The 18,240-nt window shown below is 43.8% G+C and overlaps 1 protein-coding gene and 1 long non-coding RNA gene across 2 annotated transcripts in view; both read left to right on the top strand.

Annotated features, from left to right (window-relative positions):
* The window catches only part of LOC114066357 (scaffold attachment factor B1-like), a 16,097-nt gene extending 5,681 nt beyond the window's left edge, over positions 1-10,416 (top strand). Inside the window, exons 8-22 of the mRNA XM_027900975.1 lie at positions 1-216; positions 646-695; positions 1,440-1,540; positions 3,037-3,186; positions 3,285-3,385; positions 3,845-3,981; positions 4,728-4,816; positions 5,359-5,495; positions 6,118-6,411; positions 6,863-7,000; positions 7,766-7,805; positions 8,600-8,712; positions 9,439-9,551; positions 9,751-9,817; positions 10,031-10,416. The exon at positions 1-216 is cut by the window's left edge and continues 23 nt beyond it. Of these exons, the coding sequence (XP_027756776.1) occupies positions 1-216; positions 646-695; positions 1,440-1,540; positions 3,037-3,186; positions 3,285-3,385; positions 3,845-3,981; positions 4,728-4,816; positions 5,359-5,495; positions 6,118-6,411; positions 6,863-7,000; positions 7,766-7,805; positions 8,600-8,712; positions 9,439-9,551; positions 9,751-9,817; positions 10,031-10,157 (1,873 nt within the window). The 3' untranslated portion in view covers positions 10,158-10,416. The remainder of the gene's footprint in view (positions 217-645; positions 696-1,439; positions 1,541-3,036; positions 3,187-3,284; positions 3,386-3,844; positions 3,982-4,727; positions 4,817-5,358; positions 5,496-6,117; positions 6,412-6,862; positions 7,001-7,765; positions 7,806-8,599; positions 8,713-9,438; positions 9,552-9,750; positions 9,818-10,030) is intronic.
* A 6,321-nt stretch (positions 10,417-16,737) lies between these two features.
* Positions 16,738-18,240, top strand: part of LOC114066358 — a 10,974-nt gene continuing 9,471 nt past the window's right edge. The window contains exons 1-2 of the long non-coding RNA XR_003573170.1: positions 16,738-16,827; positions 17,641-17,643. This is a non-coding gene — a long non-coding RNA (uncharacterized LOC114066358). The remainder of the gene's footprint in view (positions 16,828-17,640; positions 17,644-18,240) is intronic.

Below are 18,240 nucleotides of genomic sequence, written 5' to 3'. Positions count from 1 at the left end.
CTCTGAATCTTTAGTAGTAGAGACCCTAAGCGATCAGAGTAGCAAACGCTCCCAAGGCCTGGAAGCCTCTAGTGGGGAAACAGCGGCAAAAGGCGCAGGTCCTGAAGCCAAAGATAGCAAAGAAGATGCCAAGAGAACAGAAGACAAAGCTAATTCTGAGGAATCCCCTGCTACTAAAGAGTCCTCAGCCAGTGAGGGCGGTGATCAGAAAAAGAGGTTTGTTTTTTCTCCGTTATAGACCAGATGCTATCTTTTATCATTGGTCATTAAGTGATGCGAATAAGCTGTTTCCTTCAATTGGCCACCGAGACTGATGAAATTGTAGCCTGTTCCTAAAGAGTGTGTTTTATTTCTCCATGTGCAGATATTTTTAATTTTTTTTTTAAACACAGTGAGTTTGATTTCTTTCCTGCCTCAACCTTCAAAGGTTGTTCTCCCAAATTACTCTTATTTCTGTCATATGCAAAATAGAATTGTCTGTTTACGGGTACAAATCCCTAATTCCTATCATCCTTCTATAAATTTGTATATATAGTGTTTAATTTGGAACTAATTTACTGGTAGGTATCCGATTTTAGTAAACTATTTAGAGTTAATGTTCTTTTAGCATTCAGTGGATTGATTAATGCGGTGTTTTGCCTCTAGCCCTGTTGAGGAGAACAGAGATAGAAAGATAATCTCAAAGGATGAGAAAGGTATGTATGTAGGTTTTGTGTGGTGTGTGATTTTTTTTTTAATTTTTTTTTTTTTTTAAATATACAAGGGACCAGAAAAAAATGTGATGGTGTCAGATATAACAGTTACTTGTGAGTTAACTCTGCTTCTTTTTGTGTCTTGTTCATTCTTTAACCATGTGCCTGTCTTCATTGTAATAGTTACATTGGAGTTCCACTAGCTTCATGAATGGTATTAGGTACCAGAAAGACCAGGATTTGTCTGAAAAATCGTAACAGATTGCTGAATCTCTAGGTTTATACTCTGTGTGGCAATTCTGGTGGGGACTGTTAATTCAGTGGATCTTCAATGCACTTATCACACAGACCTTCAAAGTTTAGCTTAAAAATTTCAATTCATGTAAGTTTGTAACCTTACTGACCAAAAAAGTTTGAGGTTTTGTTGGTTTTTTTGTTTGTTAAATAACGAACCTCTTGTGAATCAACATTTGTTACTTTGTAATTCTCCGAAAAGTGATTGAAGTACAGGAAGAAAGCATGTATCTGAAAACACATTAAGATTGTTCAAATGTACAGTAAGCCTAGAGTTCAGAAGTTAATTTTTGCAGGCTCCGGTGTATTGATTTTAAGAATGAATGTAAGACGTAAAAGTGAAATGCATTTGAGAAGTTCTATGAGGAAAAGAAGTTGATTTTGTAGGACTCCTTTGCACTGTTGCATTTGTCTGCTACATGGTCTTTTCTGTTCGGCTTTTTTGTACCTCAGGCCGTGTGGGTAGCGGTTCTGGCAGAAATTTGTGGGTTAGTGGACTTTCATCCTCTACTAGAGCTACAGATTTGAAGAATCTTTTCAGCAAGTATGGAAAGGTATGTAAATTAAGAGATCATTTTATCATTATAAGAAGCTGACCTTAAATTTAGATCTTACTTTCCCTGCTGAATAACTGGGTAGCTAAGTACTTAACTTCCATGTGTTCTTTTGAAACTCTGTATCTGAAAGTAGTATACTTCATAAAGAAGGTTGTCTGAATAGGAGGGCTGGGGAGGAGAAATCCACTTTGCAGAGAATATCTGTGCAGATACCTGCAAAAATGAGGCAGTTCTTAATAGGAGAGACTGGTAGCTTGTCATGTAGCACGCTGTAATCTAATTATATGTCTTGAGAGCTGGTTTAAATTGTTCCATGTCGAGAAGTATTCCTTTGAGAAACCTAGTTTTTGAGGGCAGGTTTCCATTTGTTCTGCGGTACCCACTAGCATACAAGAGCTGCGATTGTGGAAGGGAACTCCTTGTGTGACTATCTGCCCTTGTGCCAAATGCACTTCTGAATGTAGTATTAAATGTTTGTGTCACTAAGTGCGTGCCTCTGGCTGTCATGAGGTTGTCATCTGTGGATTGAAACTAGCACAGATGTGCTGAAAGAAAAAAGAAAATGGTAGTAATTTTGTTTTTTCAGTTTTAATTATTACACTCCCCACTTTCCATATCTACGTATATATTTCTATATATATATATGTTCCTTAAGTTATTGGCCTGCTCAGTGACTTGAAAATGAATTTTGTCAGCCGATTATGACGGTGGTCTCTTTTTCGGCAGAGCTGTAATAACAATCTGTTCCATGATCAAATGTAGCTGTTTCATAGAATTTTGTGCTAATTTTGTACATTTTTGTGAACATGTGTAATAATGTTAAATTTGAACCTTTCCTACTGTGTTTTGTTTCTGTTGACACGGGCGTAACCATTGCTCACATCATACTCTGTGTAGTAGTCTTTAGTGAGGCACTTCCAGCACAGGGCTGGCCCAACAATGTAGAGGTCAAGTTAAAACAATGACCTTTCTTTTGCTGTCTGTCAGACAAGATTAGTGATGTGTTCTTCTGAGAATGCTGATGGAATGCTCTGTCCTAAGCATATTTCCTGCCTGTTAAAAGTGGATAGGTGCTATACTGTGTAGTACTGGTAGACAGGTGCTGAAGAATGAGGGACAGAGTTCTAGTAGGACCTGAAACAATACAACAGGGGGAAATGGTTTTGAACTAAAAGAGGTAGATTCAGACTAGATATAAGGAAGAAATTTTTTATGATGAGAGTGGTGGAAACACTGGCATTGGAACTCTAGTTGCCCATAGTGGTGATAGATGCCACATCCCTGGAAACATTCAGGGCCAGGTTGGATGGGGCCTTGAGCAACCTGCACTAGAGTTGAAGATGTCCCTGCCCGTGAGAGGGCATTGGACTAGGTAGCCTTTAAAGGTCGTTTCAAACCTAAACCATTCAATGCTTTCATGAAATGGTGATTAAATTAGAATTTTAGTGGCAGATCTGCAAACACAAGGTGTTTTTTTCATTTCCTCCACAAAGGTGGTCGGTGCAAAAGTAGTCACCAATGCTCGCAGTCCTGGTGCTCGCTGCTACGGCTTTGTAACAATGTCAACATCTGAGGAAGCCACTAAGTGTATTAATCATCTCCACAGAACAGAGCTGCATGGCAAAATGATTTCTGTGGAAAAGGTAAGCGGTAGTTATTTCGTGACAGTGTAAAGAAAATAGAAGAATGTAACTTTAATGTCTGTCTCTCACTATACAATTATTTCTGGCCAAATTTCTAGGCAAAAAATGAACCAGCTGGAAAAAAGCCTTCAGACAAAAAGGAAGGCGAAACAAGGAAGGAAAAAGACAGGCACCATTCTGCAGAGTCCAAATCTGAGAAGTAAAGTGCTGTTTTGTATTTTTATACATTTAAAGACTACTTATTTGAAATACAGCCATGTAACCAAGATGAACAGTAACTGCTAATTTTCGATTTTCTCTTTCATATTGCATCTGAAATAGGAGTAATATTTGAAATTGATGTTCTACAGCAGCAAGGCCATCTTAATTGGCCCTCTGCTCAGAAATACAAAGCTCTTTAGGGTTAGTATCAAAACTGGTTACATTAGGAGATAGTAAATCAACTTTTTTCTAGATAAACCATTGTTTTTATCAGTCACTTGTCCTCTGATCTGACTCTGGCTTGGTCTCCTCTTTTAACTGACAAATATTTCTATGATTTAGTCTGTCTTCTTGATAGTCTATCAAGAAGATTGTGGTGTGGTTAGCAAGTGATACTTCAAATATTTATTTTTGAAGTGGTTTGTTGCTTTTGAAAGAGGCATTTTTCTTTTTGTAGGTCATTTGGTATTAAGAAGGAGGAGAAGACTGACAAAAAAGATGATGCTAAGAAATCAGAAAAAGATGAAAAAGAAGGAAAAGAGAAAGAGGAACAAAAGGCTGGATCTTCTGATAGATCTAGGGCAAGCAAATCAGGTAATGCTAGCTGTCTTTCAGAAATGCTTTCAAAGACATTTAGGAAAAAATTGGTCTGAAGAATATGGTGACTGTGACAAAACTTTTACTTTACATCCGAAAATATTTCCTTTTTATGCTTAGTAGGAAATGGAAGAACAAGTGTAAACATTCAGAATTGCAACAAATTCACAGACTTCAGCTTCTGGAAACCTCAGTGTTCTTATTAGATGTGATTGCTAGTTCAGTAAAAAGACCATAAAGCTTAGTAAGACTGTTTTCTTAGTGTACAAAAACCAACATCAGAAAATACCTTGAAAACTTTGACTTAACTTTGCTGTAAGTTCCTGGCGTTCTTTCGTAATTACTGGACTTTAACTACTCCTAACGTTAAACCGTGAGTTTTATGGAACTATCACTGGATTTAGACCTGACACAGTGTGTAGTTCTATGTCCTCCCTTTTTTTTTTTTTTTTTCAGTCTGTGGCAAAGGGACGTATTTTGCAGACAAGATAATTAAATTAAATTTGCTTTTTTTGTCATCCCTGCCAGAAAATACTACTGTAATTTTGTGGTAGCTTTACTGCCCCTATCCTCAACTTGGCCAAATCTTGGTAAACTATTGAAATCATAAATAAGTTCTATAAGTAATTGAAAACTTCAATAAAATAACTTTTTACTGTTTGATGTCTTCACAGTTTTAAATCTTGCAAGAATTGTTGAATGTTTTGTGTATTATTTATTTTTGGATGTATTTGATTTTCTAGCGAGTCGAGGAACCGAAAGGACAGTGGTAATGGATAAATCTAAAGGAGAGCCAGTTATTAGTGTGAAAACCTCTGCATCAAAAGAGAGGGTAAGTCCAACTTTCAGAGAAGCTTTTGTGTAAAAATAGGTGTCAAATAGTTTTATACACTTATAGTTGAAGGGGGTTTTGCCTTTCATGTTGGTACATTTATGCTTTTATTCCTCTCTGGAGAGCATTAGGGTGGAAATGATGTGGCAAAGGGTAAATGTTTCTGTTTCACCTTCTTTATAGTTTTTCACTGCTGTCCTAGTTGAAGAAGTAGAATTGCAATATGAAAATGTTGTTAGGATGCCCTTCCCCAAGTTTGAAATATAGTTTGTGGTGACCATAAAAGTATTGTATTATTTGCCATCAGTGCAAGTCAGGTCATGTGCTCCTACTATTTATATGTATTAAAATACTTAAGAAGTTTTAGCCAAATTTGGGATACTTTTCCCTCACCTACTTTTTCCTGGCAGTCCTGACATTGTTTGCCTCTTCTAAGGTACCATAGTCTGTTTTGTTCAGGTTGACATAAAGTAGGCATTTCCTAGACATTTTAGCAAAAAGTGCACTATGTTCAACTGACATATTCGTTTGATTCAACTCAGAGTACAAAAAGCCAGGATCGCAAATCTGAGAGCAAAGAAAAGCAAGATATTTTATCGTTTGATAAAATCAAAGAACAGCGAGAACGTGAACGTCAGAGACAGAGGGAGCGAGAAATCAGGGAAACAGAAAGACGCCGGTGAGTCTTCCCAGTTTCGCTCTAAACTTTGAGTGGTGCTTCTTTTTACCTCCCCTCCCTTACATGTTTTGTGTTTTGAACAGGCTTGCAAAGTAGTGTTGTGCTGACCCTCCAACAGGGGTATCTCAGATTGATTTGATATTAATCTCTTGGTAAAGCAGACATAATACCAGACAATGAAGGGTTTTACTACCAAAATCAATATTCTCAGCCTGTGCATTTCAAGAGACTTTTGTAGGTTTTGTGTTCCACTTAGTCAGATTTGTATTTCCATGGTTTTTTCCTGGAAGCTTGTAAATACTTTTTGTTTGTCAGAATTGTGTCTTTGGACATGCTCTCTTTGAAAGCTTTTTCAGATCTGACTTAGAGTAGATATTGTTTCTTAGGCACTTTTCAAATGCTCACCTTTGGTTTTTCACGTGGACTTTTTTACTTTCCGGTAATCTAAGCTGCTGTTATTTAACTGGGAAGAGATAATTTGAGTTTAAGCAGCTAATAGGAAGAACATAGAAACTAAAAACGAAAGGGCAAAAGCAAAGAAGAAACTCCACCCAAAACAAAGAAGCAGTAAAGCTTAGGCTTAAGATTCTCAATGGAAACCTAAGTATCTCTTTTAAATTAGAGAGAGAGAGAGGCGAGATCGAGAGCAACGTCTTCAAGCTATTCATGAACGGGATGAAAGACAGAGGCTCCAGAGAGAGCGAGAACGACTGGAATTTCAAAGGCAGCGTCTTGACAGAGAGCGCTTGGAGAGAGAGAGGTTGGAGAGAGAAAGAATGCACATAGAGCAGGAAAGGAGGCGAGAACAGGAGCGAATCCAGAGAGAGAGGGAAGAGCTGCGACGTCAGCAGGAGCAGCTACGTTATGAACAGGAGCGACGATCTGCCATGAGAAGGCCTTATGATCCTGATGGCAGGTAATGATGATGGCAGTGACATTCCAAACTCTTCAGAGTACTCTTGATAAAGCAGTCATGGAAGCTTGCAGCTGAAAGACTATTTACATGTTGCTTTTAACACTTGGTCGAGCTTGTATACTTGAAAGCAGTGGTTTATTACAGGAGGCTTATTCTTATTTCTCAAAGAGGAGTGATCAAGAATAGTAACTATCAACTCTAAAGCAGGATTGCTGGTAGGAAGAGATACTCATTCTCTTCTCACGTCAGCACAAGCTGAAATTAAGCTTTGTGTATCACTTCAGTACATCTGGTTTTCTCTGAAACCAAAGGGTGATTCCTTCTTAATGCACATAGGGTTTTAATTATAAATAAAAAGTAATAGTTTAGGTAATTGGATAGGTTTGATATCAAGAGAGCATGAAAGGGAAGATTGTTTTGCGATTACTAATAATGGTGACCACTTTTGCAGGCGAGATGACCCGTACTGGCCAGAGGCGAAGCGAATGGCAATAGATGATAGGTATCATTCTGAATTTAGTCGTCCAGACCGATTCCACGACTTTGACCACAGGGATCGTGGACGATACCAAGAGCATTGTTTGGACAGGTTGGCAAGGCAGTATCTTTTCTTCCTAGATCTGCATGGAAGTTTGGTGTCTTTTTGGGGCTCACCTAGTGACTTGAAGGGTGTCAGAAGAGTAAAACAGATGACCCTTGTGCATTTCTCATGTCTAATTTCATATGTACTTGCAGTCCTTTGTTTTCGTTGGTTAGGGACATATCAGAGGCTGCATGAAGATTGTAAACCAAGTCCTGATGTAGTCTGCCATGATGCTAATGGAGATACTACAGCTTCTGTGTAATTACAGCACATGTGCAAGTCTCGTTTGTGAATCCCTGTTTGTTAGCCTAAGACTTAGCCTTTTACTTTAAAACTTTCTGCATTTTCATCTTTGCAGCTTGGCTAATGCAGATTTTTAGCTCCGCAGAATGGAAACATGTTTTCTGCATAGTGCCATTGAGACTTCTGTTTTGCTCTCAAAGGATCATTGGTGAAAACTATACTACTTTGTTTTTGCTTGTAGCTCATTTCTGATACTGGTAGGTTCACTCGGTATTCTCAGTATGGTGTCACTGAATACCTGACTATGCCTCAGTGATGCTTTGCTTACCCATGTTACCCTGAGAGATGCTACTTTTGTCTCTTTTTACGCTGTGAAACAAGAATTCCTTTGAGCATCTTGCCACTGAAGAAACGTTGGCTTCCAGATTTATGGCCTAATGAAGATAAATTTTCGTGCGCTATTTTATGCAGACATTGGAATTATGATTACTGTGTTGATTCAACTGAATTTACCCTGTTTTGTTCCAGAAGAGACTGTACAAGAGGAATACCAGATCGAGATGGGCAGGTGCGTTAGAACCAAATAACTGCTTCCGTGAAAAAGCCAAACAAGCTGACCCCAAAGCAGAAAGAACACAGTGCTCATGCAGCCTAGTTCTTAAACACAGTCACCACTGGGTTTAAACTGAGCAGATGTTCAAGCAGCAACTAATTTTGTACGCTAATGTGCGTAAAGTAAGTTACTATGTTATCTGCTTGCTAGGGTGGTAGCCACAGATACGGGCAGGGGGAAACCTCCGAGCGATGGGAGCTACAGTACAGCATCCTTTCAGGCTGGTATGTTGCAATAAAAGTTTTCTGGTTAACCATCTTAGGTGTTAAGAGATAGTCGCTGTAGTTTCTTAGCTGGTGAAGGATCCCTTTCGTCACATTTATCTGAAGGGTTTGTAGGAAATAACTAGTGCCGTAATGAAACAAGGCAGATGACTCGGACAGGTATGAAAACCAGTACCACAAAGGTATTCAAAACCATTCATTTCTGAAGAGAGGTGGGAAGGAGGCAGATAATCTATGTAAAAATTAACAATCTGGAGCCAGAATGTAAGCCTTGAAAAAATGCTAACAAACAGAAAAGACTTCTCCCACCAGTGAGCAGAGCAGAATATGAACTGTGAAACAAAATAAATGCCTAGAGTGAACCCTGCACAGTAGCAACAGTGGAACCAGTAAAAAAATGAGTCTGCGACCATTTTGTTTTCTGACAGCTGATAGAAAGGCAACGTCCAAGAAGCTGAATTTTTGCAATCGGAAAAGAAAATCTGTGTTTATTCTTAGCATAACTGAGTACCATTTGCCTTTCAGCATTATCCAGATGAACGCCATGGAGGGCCTGATCGTCACTCCCGGGATAGTTGGGGTGGCTATGGGTCTGACAGAAGAATGAGTGAAGGGAGAGGGATACCCCCACAAACCCGGTTAGTGCTTGTGAAATAAGGGAAGGGATTGTAGTTTTAGAACTCAGTGAACCTTTGAAAGATGACAGCGGAAGCAGTTTGACAAGTGCGAATCCTTTCTCCAGGAAGTTTCTTTGAGCATCTGGAGGAGCAAGAAATTCATATGTGTAGCTCCTACATGCATCAGGAGAATGGAGCATTGTAGTGAATAAATGCTGCTCAGTTAGGTTGTAACTGTGGTTGTCTTGTAAATAACTTTCACGTCTACAGGTGAGATTTAGTCACATACCAGATTCTCCAATAAGGCCTGAAAAAGTCTCATTTATGGCTAGTGGTCAGGTTTTAAGGAAGTTGAGTGAGAGTTTCTGCAATGGTGGGGGTGGAGGACTGACTCTTTAAACCCGTTAGTCAAGCTGGGCATATTCCAGATGCATAATGTTCAGTTCTGTCTCAATACACCAGACAGAGGACTGGCAGCCAATGAATTGTTCCATGTGTAAGTTTTCAGTCCATTGTAATATCAGTGATGTCTCTGTAGATCAGAAAGACGAGTTTTGTTGCGTGAAGGATGCTATTCAGCAAGTTTCTCGTTGTTTCACTAGTTTTTATTGCAATGATTGGGTGGGTATAGCTACAGCTTGATTAACCGTTTAACACACTTTTGTATGGGGTATGGTGTTTGGCTTTACCCTCTGCTGCTAAATGGATAGGGGACATACCTAGAAGATGTTCTTTTATTTTTTTAAGAGATGGACGTGACTGGGGAGATCATGGTCGAAAGTTAGAGGGGCACCAAGATCGTACATGGCAGGGAAATGTGGATGGAGGAATGATGGGACGGGATCATGAGAGATGGCAAGGTACACTTGCTGCTTACCAGTGTGATCGTGGTTTTTTCTGTGAATTACTGCTGCTGAACTTCTAGTGGTAGTTAAATTACTGAGAAAGCAAATGAAATTCTGGGAACAAGGTGACTTTTTAATTAGGAAAACACAAAAGCCCGTGTTTTTTCTTTTTTTTTTTTCTTTCTCCTTTTTTTTTTTTTTCTTTTTAAATTAGGTGGTGATAGAAGCATGCCTGGTCAGTCAGGACCAGGCCACGGGATGAATCGAGGAGGGATGTCGGGGTAAGAATTTCTGTCAGAGTGCTTATAATGTTTTTATAACGATTGATCTCTATACAAGAAATTCCTGTGCCAATTGTAAAAAATACTTTCAGTTTCTGTGTACCTATGAATTGGCAAGGGGAAAAAACCCCCAAACTAAACAAACATCTTTTCTCAGTCACAGTAGTATTAACTTTTCTGGGCAATGTTCAGTTTGTCTGGCCTTGTTTTCAGACGCGGAAGCTTCACACAAGTTGGAAACCGGAGCCAGATGATGCAGAGTACTGGAATCCAAGGTGTGTTTGCGGGCCAGGAACGGACAAACAGACTGACTGAACCCCGTTTTAGCCGCCGCTACTGAAAGCACTGTACATATATATTTGTGTTTTTTTAATGCCAGATTACAGTGGTCAGGAATTTTATTAAGCAGGGTCACCTTGAATTTGTGATAATAAAAAAACAAGACTGCTACTGCATTGTAGCCAAATATTATGTCAAATTGGTTTGGTTTATTTTTTGTTTTGTTTGTAATGAATGTGGTGTTTGTCAAACATCACCTCGATTTCTGTAAGTGAAGCATTCCATTTTTCGAAAATAATAAAATCAGTGTATGGCTACTACTTTGTTGTTCCTGGAGTCTTTGGCAATATGCCTGTCATGAGGGAAGTAAAAGTCAGTAAAGAGACCATCTGCATTTATCAGGGTTAGGGGTTAGGGTTAAGGGTGAGGGGTTAGGGTTAGGGTAAGGGTTAAGGTTATTTTTAGTCTTTTTTCAGGGTTATTTTTAGGGTTAGGGTTAAGTTTATTTTTATTTGGATTAGGGTTATTTTAAAGCTTTGTTTCAGAATTATTGTTACGTTTAGGGAAAAAAACTCCACACAAAGATGGGTGAGAAAAGCACATGACCGTCAGGGGGAGCTATGAATTCCTTGGAAAAATGGGTCTTGTCCAAGAGTTCAGGCCTCTTCAACCGATGGTCACCCTTTCAAAAGAGACAGCAGGTCTACCTCTTCGACAGATACACCAGGTCTACCCCTGTAGAAAAGGTCTCTTTTTTTGACGGGTAGACCTGGTCTCTTTGCGCTCAGTGCTGCCGTCTGCTGGCAACTCTCGGGAAATGCAACTCGCTGTCTTTGCCACAGAAGCAGCATTCCAGGCCTGCCACTGCCTGGCCTCCCTTTCTCCCAACACCTCCACTCACCCCACAACCTGGCCTCAAGGCACAAATGCTCCTTTTAGGACCAACACAAGCCATCTCTACTGGACCACTCCACTTCCATCTCCTGGACAACCTGGCACAAGAAGGGAACAAACCAGCACCGTCAAGGCAAATCACCAGCACCTCTTCATCCAACGGCAGCTCCAAGAAAGGCACTGACTCTACACTTCAAAGACACATGACAGCAAGGGACTGCAGCAGGGGCAGTGGAGCATCTGCGGTTTAGGGGTCGTGGGGCTACACGGGGAGTTGGAGGGGCCGGGGCCCCCACAGGGAAGTGCCCCCCTGCCCCTGGGCTTGTGCGCTTGAATCACTGCATCATCCCTTGGGAGCTGCAGCCCGGGCATGTGTGTTTTCCAAGGCTGCAGGCTCCTGGCATCACTGGGGGCAGGACAGGATTTGGGCTGGAGCTGTGTGGTGCCCTCAGCATGTGCCCTTGTGCAGTCCAAAGAAAGGGAGTTTTATTGCATTCCCGTGAACTGCTCCAACAGCTGTAGACTTCCCCCTGCCTTCTCAGGGTAAGGATGCGGTGACAGCAAGAAGTCTATCGGTGGGATTGGAGAGCACTTGCTGCATTTTGGTCAGATGTGTAACCTGTGGAATGGGTGTGTTTCCTGGGAGAAAACATTCTGGAGTGACAGAATGGTTGCCATAGACACATGTGAGTGCCACACCACGGCGTGAGCCTTCAGGCCCTGCAAGTACTCACCCGGTCTTGGTGAAGTGTTCAAGTGTGAACTGACTGCTGGGAGTAAGGATGTGTCTGTCAGTGCTGCCCACTGAACCGCTGTTTCTAGAGAAGAGGGTCCTGTCTGGTTGTATGAGGCCAAAAGTGTCCCTCTGTGTGTGTCTCCTGCTGCAGGAATCCCATCAATGGGGCTGCCGTTCCCACTCTTGGCGTTGCTGTGGCTGTGCTGCTCTATTCAGATCCGATGGGTGGGTCGGGGGTGCTGGATGGCTCTGTCAGAAAGGCAAGGTGGGGGTGCCTATCCTTAGGATTACACTGTGGGTCAGGAGCATTTTGTGGTTTTGCTGCTGCAAGATGGAAGAGAGTGTGTGCTTTTTAAATCCAAGGACAGCCAAAAGCTAGGAGAGATCCCAAGCAGGTTTGGTGGCACAACAGTAGTTTTAAAAAATCCTCTTAGAGAAATGGCCAGGGAAAATGGTTCCTTGTTTACAAGGAGAGGGGGCTTGCTGTACTAACTAACCAGAATACTCACCTTGGGATGTGCAGGGTGAGGAATTCTTGGTTCTGTGTAGGCTTGAGAAAACCTGCATGTGGCATCTGCACAGATGTAGGAAAGGAGATCTGTGACTTTCAAGCTGCCAGGGAGTCAAAATATTCTGCAATTGTCTGAAAAAGGCAAAAGCTCTGTCGATCTCTATCGACACCTGTACCAATGGAGATGCAAAATACTTTTCCTCCTCTCAGCTGAAGACCTCACAAGCCTCAGCAGAGGTTTGAGAATGACAGCATTTTGCAGAAGAGATAAAGATAATCAGGGTTGTTTTTTTTTGTGGTAAAATCTAGGTAACCTAGGGATGGAATGAATATTTTGGGCCTAAAATCAGAGGTAAACTATAGGGGACAGAGTGTATATTTTTGGAATGTAATAGCTCAGATAGTTGTTGGGGGTAACCTGGATGAGGAAGAGGAGTGTAGAAGGTGGAAGGAAGCAATGTCTGGCAACATAGGCCAGACAGCATCAGACAGACAGACTGTCTGTTGGATTGTGAGCTCTCTCTCTTGCTAGGGGAGAGCAGGTTCCTCTGATTGGCCTCCAGTTAGAGGCAGTTAGTTTTCCCAATTAAGAACTTAGTAGTTATCTAAAGATGCAAGTATCCCCCCCCTCTTATGTATATCAATCTTAAATCCTATCCAATGCCCTGTCCAATTTTATATATACCTATCCCCTTTTTCCAGAACCTTCCTTATCTGCCTATAAAAACCCTCCATTTTGTAAAATAAAGTTAGATCAGCCTTAGCACCCACAGCTGGTGTCTCTGTGTGATTTGACCCCTGAGCTCAGCCGATACACCACTGGGCACAATGAGAGAAACTGCAGCTCAGCTGTGAACCCGCTGGTCTGAGGTGATCCAGAAACCCCAAACCATGATAGATAGTCTTTTCCATAGGAAGGAAAGCATGTGGCCCCGTGATTGAATGCGTAGATAACAGGCTGCCCAGGGGAGGTAAAGGACAGCAAGACTTTTCTCTCCTGACCCTTTCTGTACAAATGGGTGAAAGAGGCCTTCGGCACAAGTGTGGAGAAGAGCCAGGTGAACACTAGTGAGCAAGATGAGCGTGGACTCCTTGACAGAAGTAGATGTTACTTTTCTGGTGAGCTACAAACATGCCTAGTATTTTGCAACAAGGTTGGGTGGTCTCAGGCTGGCCTCGTGAGTAATCCCAAAGTATTACAGGGCTCAGCAATGGAGCATGTGCCTTTTCTATTTGCAGATGCTGCTCAGGTCACCTTTGGAAAGAGAGGAGAATTTGAGGTGAGTCAGGGCGGTGGCAGGAGGAGCAGGGGTGCACTGAGCTTTCCAAAATGCCACGTAACTTTGTCCGTCACTCACCCAGGTATCCCGTGCGATGCCACCTGCAGCCTCTGTCATCGGCAGAGGTCGCAGGACTCCGTCTGGAGCCAGTGAGCCGAGGGCCGCGGTGCAGCTGGGAAGGTGTGAGTATGGGAATTGTTGGGGTTTGGCTGAGCTGCTGCAAAGCATGTTTGTAGCGTTACGTGTCAGGTGTGCATGTGCTTGACCTGAAGCTGCTCTGCTCTGATGTTAGACAAGGGGGCGGGGGTTTGCAGGTGTGTGATATCATAAAATTGCAGGTAATCCAGCCTTAGAGGCTGAGGGTAAGCCATTTCTTCCCTAAGAGGAAAGGGGTTTTGTTTCCCGTGCTGAAATTGCCCGTCTGACTGCCAAAACTGAATACAAACAAAGATTCCTCCAAGGCAAAGGTTCCATCACAGAAAGCTGCTGCTGTCCATGGAGTATCCAGGCGGACCTACAACCCGGACTACTGACCCCGTGGGTAAGCACCTTCTTTCCTGGGAGAATTGGCTGTCGCCCACTTGTAGGAATCCTGCACCAAAATTGCCAGTCTGACCCCAAAATTGAATCTGGACGAAGATTCCTCCAAAACAAGAGGTGCAAGGACAGAAAGCTCCTGCTGCCCAGGGAATGTCCAGGCTGGGCCACCAACTGTACCAGAGACGCCGAGGGTAAACACTTTCTTTCCTAGGAGAAAAGACTATCATTCACTTGCCAGGATCATGCACTGAAACTGCAAGTATGACTGCCAAAATGGAGTTTGGACAAAGATTCCTCTAAGACAGAAGGTGACTGGACAGAAAGCTCTTGCTGCCCATAGAATGCCAAGGGCAGCCTACAACTAGGACCCTTGACCCTGGGGATAAGCACTATCTTTCCCAGGAGAAAAGGCTGTTGTTCGCTTGCAGGAATCCTACGCTGAAATTACCAGTCAGTCTTCAAAATTGAATACTGTCCCAGGTTGGACTTGGCTCCCAGCCAAGTCCCTGGACTCCGGGGACGAAACCTTCCCCCTCCCTTTCACTTTCTCCCAGCCGACCGGAAAAAAAACCCAAAAGAACCCAAACCGAATAAATTTTAAATGAAAGATTTATATATATATATATATATATAAATAAAACTATATACACACTCCCAACCAAAGGGAACTCCCCAAAAGGGAAAAGGGAAGGGAAAGGGAAAAGGGAAAAAAAAGGACAAAAAGGGATACAAAAGGGACAAAAAGGGACAAAAAGTTAAATACTCCCCTGGAGAGGAAGCAAGCCACCCCACAGAGCTACCACAGCACTGTCCGCCCCTCAAGGCCAAGCAGACACGCCAGGCCTCACTCCCTCAGGCGGGCAGAGCGACAGTAGAGTTACCTCCAGCTTGGGTCCGCCAGAAGAAAGAGAGCGAGAGCTTCCTCTCTCTCCTTCTTTCTACTCTTGCTTGCGTAAAATGGTATGGAATAGTGGGAACATGAGCTTGGTTCCTTGGTTCCAACCTGATCAGCAAGGAAGGCCTATATTCAAAAGCGCTACAAATCCAGACAAAGATTCCTCCAGGAAAGAAGGTGGCTGGACAGAAAGCTCCTGCTGCCAATGGAGTGTGGAGGCCGGCCTACCCGTGAAAAAGAGAGACCAGGTCTGCCCGTCAAAAAAACTGACACGAGGTCTACCCGTGAAAAACTGACACCAGGTCTACCCGTCAGAAAGAGACACCAGGTCTACCTGTGAAAAACTGACAACAGGTCTACCTGTCAGAGAGACCAGGTCTATCCATTAAAGAAATAAGAGTTCTTCTTGTCAAAAGAAAGAGGCCAGGTCTATCCGCCTAAAAGGATACCTCAGGAGGCTGGTAATGGGTCCCTCAATCTGGTTCCAATGAGTTTGAGTCTTCCCAAGTGTCTGAAAAGTTTTGCTTGTCTTTGGCTTTCTAAATAGCAAAGTGAAGTGATTGTCAAGGTTGTGGCCCTTGGTGTGGTGTGTCTTTGAAGTGTAGAGTCAGTGCCTTCCTTGGAGCTGCCGTTGGATGAAGAGGTGCTTGTGATTTGCCTTGAAGGTGCTGGTTTGTTCCCTTCTTGTGCCAGGTTGTCCAGGAGATGGAAGTGGAGTGGTCCAGTAGAGATGGCTTGTGTTGGTCCTAAAAGGAGCATTTGTGCCTTGAGGCCAGGTTGTGGGGTGAGTGGAGGTGTTGGGAGAAAGGGAGGCCAGGCAGTGGCAGGCCTGGAATGCTGCTTCTGTGGCAAAGACAGCGAGTTGCATTTCCCGAGAGTTGCCAGCAGACGGCAGCACTGAGCACAAAGAGACCAGGTCTACCTGTGAAAAAAGTGACCCCAGGTCTACCCGTCAGAAAGAGAGACCAGGTCTACCCGTGAAAAGGAGAGACCAGGTCTACCCGTCAAAAAACGACACCAGGTCTACCCGTGAAAAAGAGAGACCAGGTCTACCTGTCCAAAAATGACAACAGGTCTTCTCGCCTAAAAGAGAAACTCAGGAGGCTGGGAATGAGTCCCACAAACTGGTTACAATGGGATTGAGTCTTCTCAAGTGTCTGAAAAGCTTTGCTTTAACTTGGCTTTTTAAATTGAAAACTGAAGTGATTGTCAAGGTGGTGGCCCTTGCTGTCCTGTGTCTTTGAAGTGTTGACTCAGTCCCTTTCTTGGAGCTGCTGTTGAATGAACAGGTACTCCTAATTTGCCTTTAAGATCCTGGTTTGTTCCCTTCTTCTGCCAGCTTGTCCAGGAGATGGAATTCCAGTGCTACAGTAGAGATGGCTTGTGGTGCTCCTGAAAGGAGCCTTTGTGCCTTCAGGACAAGTTCTGGTGCCACTGGAGCTGTTGGGAGAAGCGGAGAGTTGACAGTGCCAGGCCTGGAATGCTGCTGCTCTGGCACAGACGCTGCTCCCTGGCAGGTTCTTGGGTTGGATTCCTTGGCTGCCACTCTGCAAGGCCTGGAAGGGCCTCACTTGTGGAGGGAACAAAACATGGAATGGGAAAGCAAAGCAGGGGAGGTTCTGGTCTCAGAGAGAATCATTAAATTTTCTCTTTCTGCAGGGACATTGAACCGGTCCAACTGTGGCAAGAAGAACAAGCGGGCTGTGAAGGTTTGAAGCACTCTGGAAGGTTCCTGGTGCCCAAAGGATCCTGGCAAGTGTAGCACTGGAAGAGTACAAAATAATGAAAAGTGCCTCAGTTCTCCTGAAGCTCAACTTTGTAAAATATTCATGAAGATAAAATTCTACTGTAATGAGCTGTTGGGTCCCAAACACTGTTGGAGGGAGCGGCAGAAACTCCCACTGCTGCTGGGGCTGAACTGCTTGCAGTGACCAGGTAGGACTTGGCCCTGATGCCTGAGTGCTCTCCAGTCCCCCAGGATGCATCCCAACTTGAGGAGTGGATGTTCCTGCAAGCCCAGCTGCTGTGTTGGTGTGTGCCCCTCTTGCCCTGGTCTGCTGTGAATGTATTTGTGTTGCAGCTCAATAATGTCCCAATAAAGTGGTGATTGTGTGATTTTGGTGTCAGTTCCTCTCCGTTCCTCTCCCCTCTTCCCCTTGCCCAGTGGCTGCATCACTGACTTGTGCTTAAATAAACTCTTGCCCTGCAGCAGTTCTCTGCTGCTCTCAGAGAGGGTGGAGCTGAGGCCCCTGAGCAAAGGGCAAAAGGATCCATCCAAGCCAGGCCCCTGCTCCCCCCCTGCATTTCTGCAGCATCCCGTGTTGGCAGTTGCCATCACTGCTGGACATACAGCCCATTTCTGAACAAACCCCTTTCCTGTTCTCGCTCCATGCCTCCCCTCCCAACTCCCCTCCTCTGATGCTCCAGGTGTCAAGGCCCCTGTTTTTGAGGGGCATTCCTGTTCTGCTGTCCCCCCCATTCTTTCGAAAGCAAGAGCCAGGAGTCCCAAGTGCAGAGAGGGCTGCTCCTCTTCTCCAGATTAAACAACCCCAGCCCAAAATGCCACGTAACTTTGTCCGTCACTCACCCAGGTATCCCGTGCGATGCCAGCCGCAGCCTCCGTCATCGGCAGAGGTGGCAGGACTCCGTCTGGAGCCAGCGAGCCAAGGGCCTCGGTGCAGCTGGGAGAGTGTGAGTATGGGAATTGTTGGGGTTTGGCTGAGCTGCTGCAAAGCTCCTGAAGTGGTTGTGGTTTTGTTTCTTGTAGCGGACAAGAAGAATAAGCCCGCGTCTGCAGGAACCTCTGAGGTGGCCAAGACGACCTTCCTTTGTGTTGAAGAAGGATTCGCACCCCCAGCTGTCATAAAGATAAGTGGAGGGCTGTGACCCAGAGAGGGGAGGAGAGCAAGGTACTGGGTTGGGAATTTCTGGGATAGATTTAGAAATTAGCATAAGGAGAGAGGGACATCCAGTAACAGGCCCTTAGTGCACAAAGAGGGAGTGGTTTACTTTGGAGCACAACACTGGGCCGTGCAGGGAAGAGCAGTTCCACTCTGCGTCGCACAGTTTGTCTTCTGTCTTGCGGGTTCCTCGGATCAACCGTCTTGGCGTTCTGCCCTGAAGGGGCTTAAGGGATGCTTGGGGCGTCATCCCCAGGGTCTCCAACGTCTCCTCGGCACGGTGCCAATATTGTCTGTTCCCTGACTTGCAATCTCGCATCAGAATCGCATCTTGGAATTTTACAGTCAGGTGTCCTCTCTGGCCATGTTTCAGGCTGTGTCATCAGCC

The sequence above is a fragment of the Empidonax traillii genome, unplaced genomic scaffold, assembly GCF_003031625.1.
Source record: "Empidonax traillii isolate 1590-97213 ecotype Southwest subspecies unplaced genomic scaffold, ASM303162v1 scaffold761:size885847, whole genome shotgun sequence".
Classification (NCBI taxonomy): domain Eukaryota; kingdom Metazoa; phylum Chordata; class Aves; order Passeriformes; family Tyrannidae; genus Empidonax; species Empidonax traillii.
This window is presented reverse-complemented; position numbering and strand designations above follow the sequence as displayed.